General features: G+C 37.4%; 1 protein-coding gene across 1 annotated transcript in view; it reads right to left on the bottom strand.

Moving 5' to 3' along the window:
- LOC117331569 (cilia- and flagella-associated protein 54-like) overlaps positions 1–16,095 on the bottom strand; it is an 85,121-nt gene that overhangs the window by 55,009 nt on the left and 14,017 nt on the right. Inside the window, 15 exon segments of the mRNA XM_033890361.1 lie at positions 168–396; positions 534–589; positions 591–661; positions 867–1,281; positions 1,420–1,542; positions 1,814–1,969; positions 2,099–2,246; positions 2,751–2,893; positions 3,236–3,511; positions 3,840–4,022; positions 4,491–4,652; positions 6,637–6,933; positions 9,808–9,894; positions 12,490–12,734; positions 15,485–15,571. Coding sequence (XP_033746252.1) covers positions 168–396; positions 534–589; positions 591–661; positions 867–1,281; positions 1,420–1,542; positions 1,814–1,969; positions 2,099–2,246; positions 2,751–2,893; positions 3,236–3,511; positions 3,840–4,022; positions 4,491–4,652; positions 6,637–6,933; positions 9,808–9,894; positions 12,490–12,734; positions 15,485–15,571 — 2,678 coding nt within the window.

Consider the following 16,095-nt stretch of genomic DNA (forward strand, 5'->3'; position numbering starts at 1 on the left):
TTCACAATTCCTCTAATCTCAACTGTCTTTGTTTACCCAAATTAAGGTAAACTGATCTTATCAATCAAGGTTACTTCTGCTTTTTGTTTTGCACTTAAATGTGATTGACAATCAAATGTCAGTTATGACAATCAAATGTCAGTTAACATATGGCTCTATATTATTACCTTGTACTGTCGCCGACGTTTAGGACGAGGTGTGGCCTTTGAGGGTGATTTACTAGGAGTAGCCTTGGACATCTGTCCAGGGATCTTAGGGACAGTCATGTCCTTCTCCTTATTGTATTCTACCACTGCTGCATGGAAACGCTTCGGATCATCTCCAGTTACCGTGACAACTCCTGCCCCAGGTTGTTTACCAAGGAATGGCTTCATACCAATAATCTGCTCATTGCGTCTGTCAAAATAAAGTTTTCACCTTGTTTGATTAATCCTCCATTGCAAACAACATTCCTCACTTTCTTTATTGCTATTATTTTTGATGACTTGGTGATTTTTATTTTAAGACAACAAATTTACACAAGCACTACACACCTGGTAAGCCAGTTAGCAGTCTCGTCACACCAGTCTGCGGCCTGCTGTGACATCCCCTTCTGCCAGGGCCTTCTGGGAAACCTGGACAAAGAACTCCAGGTAACGGTGACGTCGCTTAAACTTGGCCACTGTAAACAGAGTATGTCACATACAGCTATTGTACCATAGACGTCAACATCAACATTATTTATAACAGGAAGGAATATGAAATATGCATTTTAAAAAAATGACACCATAGTTAGTTTCTGGTTGCAATGAATTCCATAACTATCAAAAGAAGGAAATCATCATAAATTGAAAGAAATATCAAATTGTCATAAAATAATTCTGTACCTTCCCTGTAGGCTAGTTTACTTGGAAGGTAAGCAATGTAGGCATGGAGGATGCTTGGATCCTCATAACCTGTCAGTTCATGATCATATTGTGCCTGTTTGGACAGACTCAGCATGTGAGCCTCCAGGGCCTTCAGCTCCTCATTGATAGGTCCATCTCCATCCTCCTTGGTCCCCTGACCCCCAACTCCCAGCTTCTTGGTTCGCCGTTTCTTCAGCATCTGCAGTGGAGCCGAGTCTGAGTCAGTGTTGTCAATTGAAGTGTCCACACGCTCACTAGCAGCTGTTGTTGTCCCATCACCATGGGACTTCGCGTCTTTCTTAGCCGGCTCATCAAATGTCTCCAAAGCCAATAGCTTACGGCCAGACTCATTCAGTGAGTTAGCCAGTTGTTTCTGCCCCCAGGATCTCAGAACCTGAAAGTAATGAACACTTTCACCACTAGAACACATCATAAAGGTTTAAACCAAACATATGTATGTTCATGTAGTAATACAGCGAGTCTTTATGTCTAAGAATGTACACAGCAATTTAGAGACAGTAAGAATGCTAACCTTGGCCATATGGTAGGTGATACTAGCAGTCATGTGATGCAAACTGTCGGCGATGCTCTGTTGACGTTTCTGTCTCAAGCCAGCAGGAATCTCCTGAAGCACAACATGGCAACGCTGGAGAACCTGGAAAAACAATCATACAATATTAACTACATTTGTATGTACACAGAATACACAAATTAAATGACAAAAAAAAAAAAAAAATAGAAACAAAAAATGAATGGAATCAATTTATCTTAAAGGACACAATAACCACTTCAAGTCTGTATGTTACTGTCATTAACAGAAAATTAGAAAGGCAGTGAAATAATCCCATTAAAATTGTTTCTAGTTTGAAATAATGAAGTTTCCGTCCAGTAAATCTCTCCTACACAGGAAGAGGAGGATAAGGTACCTGTATAACAGCAGTGGACGGTATCTTGTAGAAGATGAGGGGAGCAAGTAGGCCATACACCTGGACTACAGCCTGGAGAGCCAGGTTAGCCTCATTCAGCCAGCCTGCTAACTCTATAGCCACAAGCATCCTCTCACACTCCGCTAGGCGTTTCATCTGAAATAATCAAGTGTTGGATAATTACCATTGTATGTAATTTAATACTGATAATCACAAGTCATTTAGCCTTAGTCATTAACTTACCAATTCAAAATCAATAAACTACTGATGGAAGATCATAAATACCTGTCCCTTGAAAAGTGGTCCCTTGTCACAAAGAACATCACAGAAGAGTTGTCCTTCCCTGATACTCATATCCACACCAATAAATATGCTGGTGAGGAACTGACGCAGCAAGACTGGGGATGACAGACAGACAACCTTCTGGTTCAACCTGGAGACACAATATACAGGGTTAATTCTCACACATAGTACAGACGGACAACTCTCTGGTTCAACCTGGCGACACAATATACAGGGTTAATTCTCACACATAATACAGACGGACAACTCTCTGGTTCAACCTGGCTACACAATATACAGGGTTAATTCTCATACATAGTACAGACGGACAACTCTCTGGTTCAACCTGGCTACACAATATACAGGGTTAATTCTCACACATAGTACAGACGGACAACTCTCTGGTTCAACCTGGCTACACAATATACAGGGTTAATTCTCATACATAGTACAGACGGACAACTCTCTGGTTCAACCTGGCGACACAATATACAGGGTTAATTCTCACACATAATACAGACAGACAACTCTCTGGTTCAACCTGGCGACACAATATACAGGGTTATATCTCACCATTTAAACACACAAAGCTCACAGAGGACAACCATATTTAACAAGCCACATATGCAGAACCATCATTGTACAAGATACTCACCTCATTAGAGTCAGCCGGAAGTCCTGTTCTGACTGTGTCAGGTAGGTGATGCTCTGTGGGGCAGGAGGTTCTGCTATAAAGTGTTTCCATAGGATATCGCAGGCCTGTCTGGCAATGTCATAACATCCAACCTGGTATGCTATCTGTAACAGTAAATAAACCCACCTTAACACCGACCTCAGCCCATATATGGAACCATACTCATGCTCAAACACATACACTTTGCACTCAGACTCAAATACCCTTGGTGATAAACTGATATTAAACCTAATTCAAATTTTCTCAAAGATTTGAAGGAATTTTGCAAAGGCTTCTAGTAAAATATTATTTTCAATGTTTAGGTTTTTCACTTCAACTCCTATTTGGTGATTCAAAAACTCCTTACACAGAAGCTGGGTTCAGCACAGATCCCATGCTTGAGCATGAGACCGGTTTCATGAATATGGGCCTTGTATTTACCTACTGATACCAAGTGTGGTATTTACCTGGCTAAGGAAGCCCCATGTCATTAGTATAGGGAGTGGATGGGAGGCCAGGATTGGCTTGGTACTCTGTCCAATGGATTCCCCAATCAATTTTCCTTCTCTGTTGTAAGCAGCAACAGCAAATAAGTAGCGACAATTAGGGGTGAGCCCGGAAACTCTCAGTTCACTACGGTCACCGGGCACCTGTTCTCCGGTACCGGGCAGGAAGTAATCATTCAGCCTCACTCTCACATTACTTCCCTCCGCAGATCTTGCAAATATCCTGTACCATGAAATCTGTCAACAAGAAATATCAAATTTAGTTTGATTTGTCGAACGCCTTTATTAAATTTTCTCTATGCTATCATGCATACTGAGGACAAACCATGACATCATCTTGTAACAAAAACAACAATAAAAATAATGACATCATTTACACATATTCTTATTTCCCTGGTTGTCGCACTAATTTCTTTGCCTAGCTTTCAGTGTAATCTCTAATCATTACAATGAGTATATGTATAGGGTAATTTACTATTTAAGGACTATTGTTGTGATAACCGAGTATCATTAACACTAGGGCTGACAGTAACATGTACATGTGATAACAGACAGTGACACTGACCTTTTGTCCACCCACTGGTATAAAGGGGGCGGGTTTGAAGACCATCATGGTATCGGTACGACACAGAAGAATTGGTGGAGGTGGGATCTTAGTAGGCACAGTATCCTCCTCAGATACCTGAGTGTTTTCTGTGAAGATACGTCTCTCTTCAGTCTGGGCCTTCTGTATAGCCTTCAATGCATCCTGCAGGAGAGAAAGGAAATGTTTATGTAAAGGAGGATGAACTAAAAAATGTCTGTAAGACCCAAATGCCCCCTCTGCCACTTGACACTCCAAGGATCGCATCAGCAGTTCCTGAGATTAGCTACTGTAGTTAAAGTTAAATTGCATCAGGATTGGATGTGACGCGACGTGATGTGGCCGATATGGGTAACATACATATATGCCCCCCCCCCCCCCCCCCCCCACCCCCCACCCGCCCATTACATGGCAGGGGCATAAAAATGCTGTCCAAGCACACTGTTTTATTTCAAACTTAAAAATAAATTCTCCTTTGCTAAACTGCAACAAAAGGTTTACGAAAGAAAACATATCTGATCTCTGGATCTCCGTTCCTGACTAACAGTAAACTTTAATATCTGATATCTGATTCAGAGATTACAACTTGTGGCAAAAAGATCACTACTATATAGACATGTTATAAAATCTTACCTCCATGAGCGATTTCTGAGTGATAGTGGTCACATTGTCCCCACTCAGTAGCAGTGCCCTCTGCATGAAAAGTAGAGCTTTGGAAAGCTGGTTTTTGTTACAGTGACTCAGCAACTCCTTGTATCCATCCACATCCAACAGTCCCATGTTTGGTTCACTAACCTACAGCAATACACAAATCATACTGTACACTGTGTACTGTAAATATACTCCACTGTGTCCTATAGGGTCAATATACATACACAAATCATACTGTATACTGTACTGTAAATATACAACACTCTCTCCTATAGGGTCAATATACATACACAAATCATACTGTACACTGTACTGTAAATATACTCCACTGTGTCCTATAGGGTCAATATACATACACAACACTGTGTCCTATAGGGTCAATATATATACACAACACTCTATCCTATAGGGTCAATATACATACACAACACTGTGTCCTATAGGGTCAATATACATACACAACACTATCCTATAGGGTCAATATACATAAACAAATCATACTGTACACTGTACTGTAAATATACTCCACTGTGTCCTATAGGGTCAATATACATACACAACACTGTGTCCTATACAGTCAATATACATACACAACACTCTATCCTATAGAGTCAATATACATACACAACACTCTATCCTATAGGGTCAATATACATACACAACACTCTATCCTATAGGGTCAATATACATACACAACACTCTATCCTATAGGGTCAATATACATACACAACACTCTATCCTATAGGGTCAATATACATACACAACACTCTATCCTATAAGGTCAATATACATACACAACACTGTGTCCTATAGGGTCAATATACATAAACAACACTCTATCCTATAGGGTCAATATACATACACAACACTCTATCCTATAAGGTCAATATACATACACAACACTCTATCCTTTAAGGTCAATATACATACACAACACTGTGTCCTATAGGGTCAATATACATAAACAACACTCTATCCTATAGGGTCAATATACATACACAACACTCTATCCTATAGAGTCAATATACATACACAACACTCTATCCTATACAGTCAATATACATACACAACACTGTGTCCTATACAGTCAATATACATACACAACTCTCTATCCTATACAGTCAATATACATACACAACTCTCTATCCTATAGGGTCAATATACATACACAACACTCTATCTTATAGGGTCAATATACATACACAACACTCTATCCTATAGGGTCAATATACATACACAACACTCTATCCTATAGGGTCAATATACATACACAACACTCTATCCTATAGGGTCAATATACATACACAACACTCTATCCTATACAGTCAATATACATACAGAACCCTCTATCCTATAGGGTCAATATACATACACAAATCATACTGTACACTGTACTGTAAATATACAACACTGTGTCCTATAGGGTCAATATACATAAACAACACTCTATCCTATAGGGTCAATATACATACACAACACTCTATCCTATACAGTCAATATACATACACAACACTCTATCCTATAGGGTCAATATACATACACAACACTCTATCCTATAGGGTCAATATACATACACAACACTGTGTCCTATACAGTCAATATACATACACAACACTCTATCCTATAGAGTCAATATACATACACAACTCTCTATCCTAAAGAGTCAATATACATACACAACACTCTATCCTATACAGTCAATATACATACACAACACTCTATCCTATACAGTCAATATACATACACAACACTCTATCCTATAGGGTCAATATACATACACAACACTCTATCCTATAGGGTCAATATACATACACAACACTCTATCCTATACAGTCAATATACATACACAACACTCTATCCTATAGGGTCAATATACATACACAACACTCTATCCTATAGGGTCAATATACATACACAACACTCTATCCTATAGGGTCAATATACATACACAACACTCTATCCTATAGAGTCAATAAACATACACAACACTCTATCCTAGATGGTCAATATACATACACAACACTCTATCCTATAGGGTCAATATACATACACAAAGAACAAACACTATACCTACCATATTTTCAAGATATATATTACATAATTGATTCATATTACATACTATACTTACCAATTTGGGGTCAGTCTTGCGTTTAAAGGGACGCTGAATGCTGGCAGAGGGATCAGGTCCCATGGCAGCCAGTTTTAGACAGACCCTGTGGTACATGAGAATGAGCTCCAGATGAAGGTCCTTTATCGTGTTCCACACAGCAGTGGAGGAGCCCTTCACAGTCTCCTGGGGTGGGGCCTTGTTAGGGCGATCCTCAGTTACTGTTGTGTCTAACGTTGCCCTGGTTGTCTCTCTTTCTGTTAACTTGGTGGTCTCCTTTTCCGAATCTCCAGCAACAAACACTTCATCATTCAGGGTCTAAAACAATCATGTATTTTCTACTGCACCAAAGTATTCAATTAATTATCCAATACTAGTTCATACAGTGATGTTTGCTACTGCCATTACACTTACAACCTATTCAAAGGAAATGCAATATTAACCTAATTAATATGTTTAAATACTTTGATTTGCAGGTGGGGCCTCATAAAGCTAATGACCAGACCACTGTCCAGCAGGGTGTGGTCTCTGTCCAGAAGGGGTCCAGTTTGCTAACATAGCTGATATAAGGACAACAAAATAGGTGGTAGTTTTACTTTTTTATTCAAGTATCATTGATTCCTGTCTAATGAACCATTAATTGTCATAAAAATTGACATGTGTGATCTCTGCACCATCATTTGCTTTATCACATAACATTATCATGCCTTTCCATACTAATTTTCTTGATATGTAGAATTTTGGAAAAAACATGAATTTTTCAAAAAAAGAGAAGAAAAAAGAAAGATTATTTCAATATAATGAATGAAAAAATGCCACAGTTCTCTGTAAATATTTAGTGGTTACGAGGGAGAATCCTATCTAAGTTGAGAAACTTTTCCAAAAAAAAAAAAAAAAAAAAAAAATTGGAGCACTTGAATATTTAGTCTAAGAAAAAAGAAGTATTTTGTCATAAATAACCTTTCTTGAAGTAATAGATTATGATAAGTATTAGATAATGAAAGAACTAAAACATTACCTTAGTTACTATGGAAATGGGAAAAAATACAACACATGGTAGTTTATGATCTCCCCTTTATATTTCATTATGTTACTCAGTCATTTTCCTAGTGTTACAGTCCAATATGTATCAGGACTCAAGATCATGGGGGGATAATTCTTACAAGCTGTACTCAAACATAGATCCGACATTCAATAGGAAATCTTTTTCTCGCGAGATATCATTTTATGAATCTTTCATTTCCCATTAACAGATATATCTTATTTGATTGTTTTTGATAACTAGATAGTTTTGGTTTGTTATACAGAATGATTATCATAGTTTCAAAAGGTATTATGGACTAAAGATTTTAGCTATTCTCATCTGTGATATAGAATTCTCATTTGTGATATAGAATTCTCATCTGTGATATAGAATTAAGTTATATCTTAATATCTTTAACACGCAGCTGCTAGATGAATTATTTCCTGCACCAAAATATCAAATTTATCATTAGCTGAAACACCATTGTTATTTGAATGAGTGTTGACAAGCACACCATCTTACCATGGTGGTCCCAACATTAGTCTGCAGTGATTAAAGACTGTACGGTATAAAGTAATACATACTTAGACAATACAATCACTGCTGTCATAGCAGAGTATAAACAAAATACAATCACTGCTGTTATTGCCACAAACTGGAGACAAAATTAAATGTGTCAGTGTTATTGTGATAAACTTGGGGAAAAAAATTAAGTACCTTGTTTTTGTGACAAATTTAGGATTTAAGCACAAAGTATTACTGTTAATTGTGACAAATTCAGGACAAAACATAATATACCAATGCTAATGTAACCAACTCAGAAAAAAATAAAATATTACCAGTTATTGTGAACAAGAGGCCAATGGGCCTTAATGGTCACCTGAGTTAGTTCTGAAATTTTTCAGTCAATTTTACTCTTTTTTTATCACGTCAATCAGCCCCTGGGAGTGTTCAGTCAGGCCAACATGTGCATGCCATCAAACTCCATCCCAAACTGCTAATTCTAACCAAGTAAGAATTCATTCCAATAACAATTCATCAAATGATAGTCAAAAAATGTGATTTTGGTAAATTAAAAGCACCTTATGACCCTTCCACCTACATGTTTGAAGAGTATTTCAATTTGGCCCCTTTTTGCCTTAGTCCCCTTGCGGCTGGGGAACCATATTAATTCACTATTTTGGTTGACCTCTGGCCATTGGAGGTTTCTGAGAAGAAGTCGAAATTGTAAATTGGTTATGCACGGAAGACATCACACAATGATTAACAAAAGGCAATTAGAATAGGTCACTTGAGACCAGGTGACCTAAGAACTAGATATGAAGTGCAATTTTGTTTTTGTCACAAACTGCAACACAACGCAAAGTATCATAGTTAATGTGACAAACTGGAGACATGCTACAATGTTCAACAGTAGTTGTGATAAATTTAGGAAAAAAACAGAATGTACTACTGCCATTGCGACAAACTAGGATAATTAAAACAGAATCTATCATTGTTATTGTGACAACTTTAGACAAAACACAATCATAAATTGTTATTGTGGCAGACTGTGGACAAGCTTAATCCTCAACAGTGATTGTGACAAACAAGGACAAAACACAATTTATCATTGTTAATGTGACAAACTTGAGACATCACACAAGGTACTATTGCTATTGTGACAAAATGGAGATAAAACATAAACTAACAATTCTATTGTGGCAACCTGGGAACAAAATATGATATACCAATTATTGTGAAAAGCTAGAGACAAAACATAAAGCACTATTTTTGTGTGACAAAATTAGACAAAACACACTCTACCATTTTAATTTTGACAAACTGGAGACAAAGCACAATTTCAGGTACAAACATATCCCACTAGTATTGTGACCAAATGGAGACAAACACACCATACTATCATTATTATGATAAAGTGGGGAAAAAACACAAGGCATCAATGTGATTGTGACAAACTGGAGACAAACTAAACATACTACTGTTATTGTGACAAACTGGACAAAAATGTACTAACATTATTATGACAATTAAACTGAGGACAAAACTAAAATTAACCATTTTGTGTTACCTTGACAACCCAGGGATAAACCACATACAACATACCACCGTTATTGTGACAAACGGGGAAAAACCCGGGAAATTGAACAAAGTGTGACAAGTCTCACCAAACAACTGCTGTGTAAGTCACTGTAGCTCTGATGGATCTCCGACTCCTCCCCCTCTTTAGGAGAGGGCTGAAACTCCTCATCAAGCTGTGTCAACACAAAAAACACTGTAGGGGGACCATAACACTCACCTCCTCAGTAATGAGACATATAGCAATACCAGCGCATGTACAGTATACTAGATCCCATGGTGTACAGGTCACCAAAACACGTGTATACTAGATCTCCATATACAACAGTGGTGTACAGGTCACCAAAACACGTGTATAATAGATCGACATATACAACAGTGGTGTACAGGTCACCAAAACATGTGTATACTAGATCTCCATGGTATACAGGTCACCAAAACATGTGTATGATAGATCTATATATACAACAGTGGTGTACAGGTCACCAAAACATGTGTATACTAGATCTCCATATACAACAGTGGTGTACAGGTCACCAAAACATGTGTATACTAGATCTCCATACACAACAGTGGTGTACAGGTCACCAAAACATGTGTATACTAGATCTCCATACACAACAGTGGTGTACAGGTCACCAAAACACGTGTATACTAGATCTCCATATACAACAGTGGTGTACAGGTCACCAAAACATGTGTATACTAGATCTCCATATACAACAGTGGTGTACAGGTCACCAAAACATGTGTATAATAGATCGACATATACAACAGTGGTGTACAGGTCACCAAAACACGTGTATAATAGATCGACATATACAACAGTGGTGTACAGGTCACCAAAACATGTGTATAATAGATCGACATATACAACAGTGGTGTACAGGTCACCAAAACATGTGTATAATAGATTCCCATATACAACAGTGGTGTACAGGTCACCAAAACACGTGTATAATAGATCGACATATACAACAGTGGTGTACAGGTCACCAAAACATGTGTATAATAGATTCCCATATATACAAGAGTGGTGTACAGGTCACCAAAACATGTGTATACTAGATCTCCATATACAACAGTGGTGTACAGGTCACCAAAACATGTGTATAATAGATTCCCATATATACAACAGTGGTGTACAGGTCATCAAAACACGTGTATACTAGATCTCCATATACAACAGTGGTGTACAGGTCACCAAAACATGTGTATAATAGATCTCCATATACAACAGTGGTGTACTGGTCACCAAAACATGTGTATACTAGATCTCCATATACAACAGTGGTGTACTGGTCACCAAAACATGTGTATAATAGATTCCCATATACAACAGTGGTGTACAGGTCACCAAAACATGTGTATAATAGATTCCCATATATACAAGAGTGGTGTACAGGTCACCAAAACATGTGTATACTAGATCTCCACAACAGTGGTGTACTGGTCACCAAAACATGTGTATACTAGATCTCCATATACAACAGTGGTGTACTGGTCACCAAAACATGTGTATAATAGATTCCCATATATACAAGAGTGGTGTACAGGTCACCAAAACATGTGTATACTAGATCGACATATACAACAGTGGTGTACAGGTCACCAAAACATGTGTATACTATATCGACATATACAACAGTGGTGTACTGGTCACCAAAACATGTGTATACTAGATCTCCATATACAACAGTGGTGTACAGGTCACCAAAACATGTGTATAATAGATCTCCATATACAACAGTGGTGTACAGGTCACCAAAACATGTGTTTACTAGATCGACATATACAACAGTGGTGTACAGGTCATCAAAACATGTGTTTACTAGATCGACATATACAACAGTGGTGTACAGGTCATCAAAACATGTGTTTACTAGATCGACATATACAACAGTGGTGTACTGGTCACCAAAACATGTGTATAATAGATCTCCATATACAACAGTGGTGTACTGGTCACCAAAACATGTGTATAATAGATTCCCATATATACAAGAGTGGTGTACAGGTCACCAAAACATGTGTATACTGGATCTCCATATACAACAGTGGTGTACAGGTCACCAAAACATGTGTATACTAGATCGACATATACAACAGTGGTGTACTGGTCACCAAAACATGTGTATACTAGATCTCCATATACAACAGTGGTGTACAGGTCACCAAAACATGTGTATAATAGATCTCCATATACAACAGTGGTGTACAGGTCACCAAAACATGTGTTTACTAGATCGACATATACAACAGTGGTGTACAGGTCATCAAAACATGTGTTTACTAGATCGACATATACAACAGTGGTGTACAGGTCATCAAAACATGTGTTTACTAGATCGACATATACAACAGTGGTGTACTGGTCACCAAAACATGTGTTTACTAGATCGACATATACAACAGTGGTGTACAGGTCACCAAAACATGTGTATAATAGATTCCCATATATACAACAGTGGTGTACAGGTCACCAAAACATGTGTATAATAGATCTCCATATATACAAGAGTGGTGTACAGGTCACCAAAACATGTGTATAATAGATCTCCATATATACAACAGTGGTGTACAGGTCACCAAAACATGTGACAGAACACGAAACATATCAATACACAAACTGCTTTGTCATTTTCATCGTGTCAGGTAGTTTAACAAAATTCATCCAAAATGCAGTTTTAAATCATAGCAAAAATTTAAACATAAGCTCAAAATCTCAAAGATGAGCACATTATAACATGTGTGTACAGTCCTCACCCTACCTTGGCCCAGCTGACATCAGCGATAGATTTCCCATCATTAAGGGCTACAGCCTGCCTGGCATAAGACACATTCTCTAGACCCATCTCGAGGATCTCCCGGGCCTGCATCAGCTGCATACGAGGATTGATATTCAACATTGATGATGACAGCATGGAAGTACGACTGACAAACTGCTGACTGCCATCTCCAAGGTTACCTATGTCCGAAAGGGATGTCTTTGACTCCTTTAGGGTGGAGATGATATCTAAAGATAGATAAAATCAACCTCAGTCAAAGTCTTGTATGCTGTAGAATTCAATGCCATGTTTTCAGTAACTTAGGTATTGGATATTGATTTTATGACTACCTTGTTAAATATATGATATTTCATCTTTAAAAAGGGATGTATATATATATATATATAAGTAAAATAAAAAAAACAGCTCTCCGTTAGCGCTTTCGTCGCGTCATGGCGACTCTCCAGAATGATGATTCATTCTGGAGAGTCGCCATGACGCGACGAAAGCGCTAACGGAGAGTTGGTTTTTTTATTTTACTTTTATAATTCGTCCGTAAGGATAAAAACAATTTATTATCTATATATATATATATATATATATGGTTATTGTTTATAATAATTATATATATAGCTATTGTATATTGCTTCTAGATCAGAACAAAGGGAGACAATGGCACTATGTATAGTATTTTTACCTTTTACTGGAACCTAGTTCCAATTGTTACAAACCAAACATATCTACAGGAACAAGTTGGTGGAATATTTTCAAAATCAAATCATGTACAGCATTACATTTTTTGTAAACATACATTCCTTTATTTGGGTCAAACGGTAGATTTAATATGTAATTAAAAATTAAGGAAACAATGTTAGCATAAAGAATCAAATATATTAAGGACCAAAATTGTTATTTGAATTAAAACATTAATGAACAAAATATGATGAAATTGTTACTTTGTTATTTGAGTTAAAAGGTGTGAAAATAAAAAACGAGAGGAACATGGGCCTCAACGGTCACCCAAGTTCTGCTATTAGTCAGTCAATTTGACCCATTTTGGACTGAATTTCAGCTCCAGAGGGGGTCAGTCAGGGCCAATATGTGTATACCATCAAGTTGCCATCCCAAACTGATTATTTCAACCATGTTTAGATTATTTTAAGTCAACAAATGATGCTCGAAAATGTAATTTCCCAATATAAACTATACTAAAATTTTACCCCATCCCCAGGGTCATGAAAGTCAGTGTTTGATAAAACACTTTAAAGATCCTTTCATCTATTTCACTCAATCTGACTGTTTTTGTTTATGACCAAATAATTCACAATTTTGGTTGAACTTTGACCATGGAAGTTTTCTGCAAAATTTTATTGAAATTGGTTTAGGGGCTTCTCAGAAAAAGTCACAGATGTAAATTGTTTACAAATGGACGACAGACAACAGACGACAACAAACAACAGCGATTGCAACAGGTCTCTTAAAAATAATACAAAGTCTAGAATCACAATGAAGTATGTATAGAAATTATTAATACTGCCACCATCTTAAAAATATAAATCAAACAGTAACACTGGTATCCTCTCACCATTGTAAAGGTTAACACTGCTAACCTCTCACCACTGTAAAAGTTAACACTGCTAACCTCTCACCACTGTAAAGGTTAACACTGCTAACCTCTCACCACTGTAAAGGTAAACACTGCTAACCTCTCACCACTGTAAAGGTTAACACTGCTAACCTCTCACCACTGTAAAGGTTAACACTGCTAACCTCTCACCACTGTAAAGGTTAACACTGCTAACCTCTCACCACTGTAAAGGTTAACACTGCTAACCTCTCACCACTGTAAAGGTTAACACTGCTAACCTCTCACCACTGTAAAAGTTAACACTGCTAACCTCTCACCACAGTAAAGGTTAACACTGCTAACCTCTCACCACTGTAAAGGTTAACACTGCTAACCTCTCACCACTGTAAAGGTTAACACTGCTAACCTCTCACCACTGTAAAAGTTAACACTGCTAACCTCTCACCACTGTAAAAGTTAACACTGCTAACCTCTCACCACAGTAAAGATTAACACTGCTAACCTCTCATCATTGTACTGTGAAGATTAACACTGCTAACCTCTCACTACATTAAAGGTTTACACTGCTAACCTCTCATCATTGTACTGTAAAGATTAACACTGCTAACCTCTCACCACTGCAAAGGTTAACACTGCTAACATCTCACCAATGTAAAGATTAACAATGCTAACCTACTGCTAACCTCTCACCAAATTTATTCAAGTTAGAAAAATAGTTTTTTCTAGTGCTTTGCACAATGGCACTAAATTGCAATATGTTGGTGTATTTACTGTAATGATATCTGTTTGCAAGTTGTTCACTACAAATGATATGGACTACTTAGTAATTATGTTAATCATCAGATGATCAGATTACTGGCAGGTCAACTATCTCTGCCTTCCAAATAACATGCTTCATTTGTTTTTCTTTTCACTTTACCAGCATCATGCAAAATTTAAAACAAAAAGAAATACCATGCAAAACTTCAAAAGATATATTTCTTATTATAGAATGTGTTTTGTTCTCTGTCCAAGCTTAGCATAACAGGCGATGTAAAGAGCAGTAATAAGAGCAGGCAGAAGCTCCAGCTGTTACAGGTATTAGTAGATATATCCCCCTGGGTGTACACACATAGGAGAAAGTAACCACCATTCCATAGAGAGGAAGTTCCATTGATACAAGTGAGATTTCCGTGAAGGAAGGAGCATGCCAATAAACGAGCAGAAAACACAAGTCATGATCCCCACACACAGGTATTTCAGCTGCTGTCTTCAGGATAGGGGGCAGAGACAAAGGTCGTCTTTCACAGATTATATCTTGTATCATTTCACATGTTACATTATACTGGTCAGTGTGTGAGGGGTGACTGTGAAACTGTGTGCTGTGAGAACCAACATCATGCCTTTTGCATGTCACCATCTATCACCTACCCTTCATTGGCAGAGAGATTTTCACCCCTCCAGCCTTTGCGTCCTCCATTACCTTCACAACCTTTGACCTTAAGGCTTCCTCTTTACCTTTTTATTGAGAATTAAAATTCAAATATAAGGTGTTTGGTAAATGTTTGCATCTTACCTGCTCTGACCAGGAGTTTTGTCACTACACTGACTAATAATGTTAACATTATGCAGACAACAATAGTTCACAAACAGTCTGATATTACGCTAACACCAATCAAAGTTAAAAAGCAATAAATCATCATTAAATTAAATTAAGCATGTGAAAAACTCATTAAAATGAAGCAGCACAGACAAAACAATGAAAAAACCTAAAACTATAGAATTAAGTCAAATATCTGTAGTGAAATTATATGAAACTTGAAATGTAATATATGTGCATTATCACAGTGCATGATCAGATGAAATTTGGCCTTCTGTGGCCTTAGATGATGTAAAACTGAAAGCATATTCCGTTATACTTTTAGTTAGAACGACCTTGACCTTAACCTTAGGAAGTTTTTAAACCCATATTGCAAATCTGCATAACACAAGGTATCAAGTCAAATTTCAGTAGATGTGCCTTCTTTAAGGGCCTTTAAGTA

This window comes from Pecten maximus, chromosome 7 (genome assembly GCF_902652985.1).
Source record: "Pecten maximus chromosome 7, xPecMax1.1, whole genome shotgun sequence".
In the NCBI taxonomy this organism is placed as follows: domain Eukaryota; kingdom Metazoa; phylum Mollusca; class Bivalvia; order Pectinida; family Pectinidae; genus Pecten; species Pecten maximus.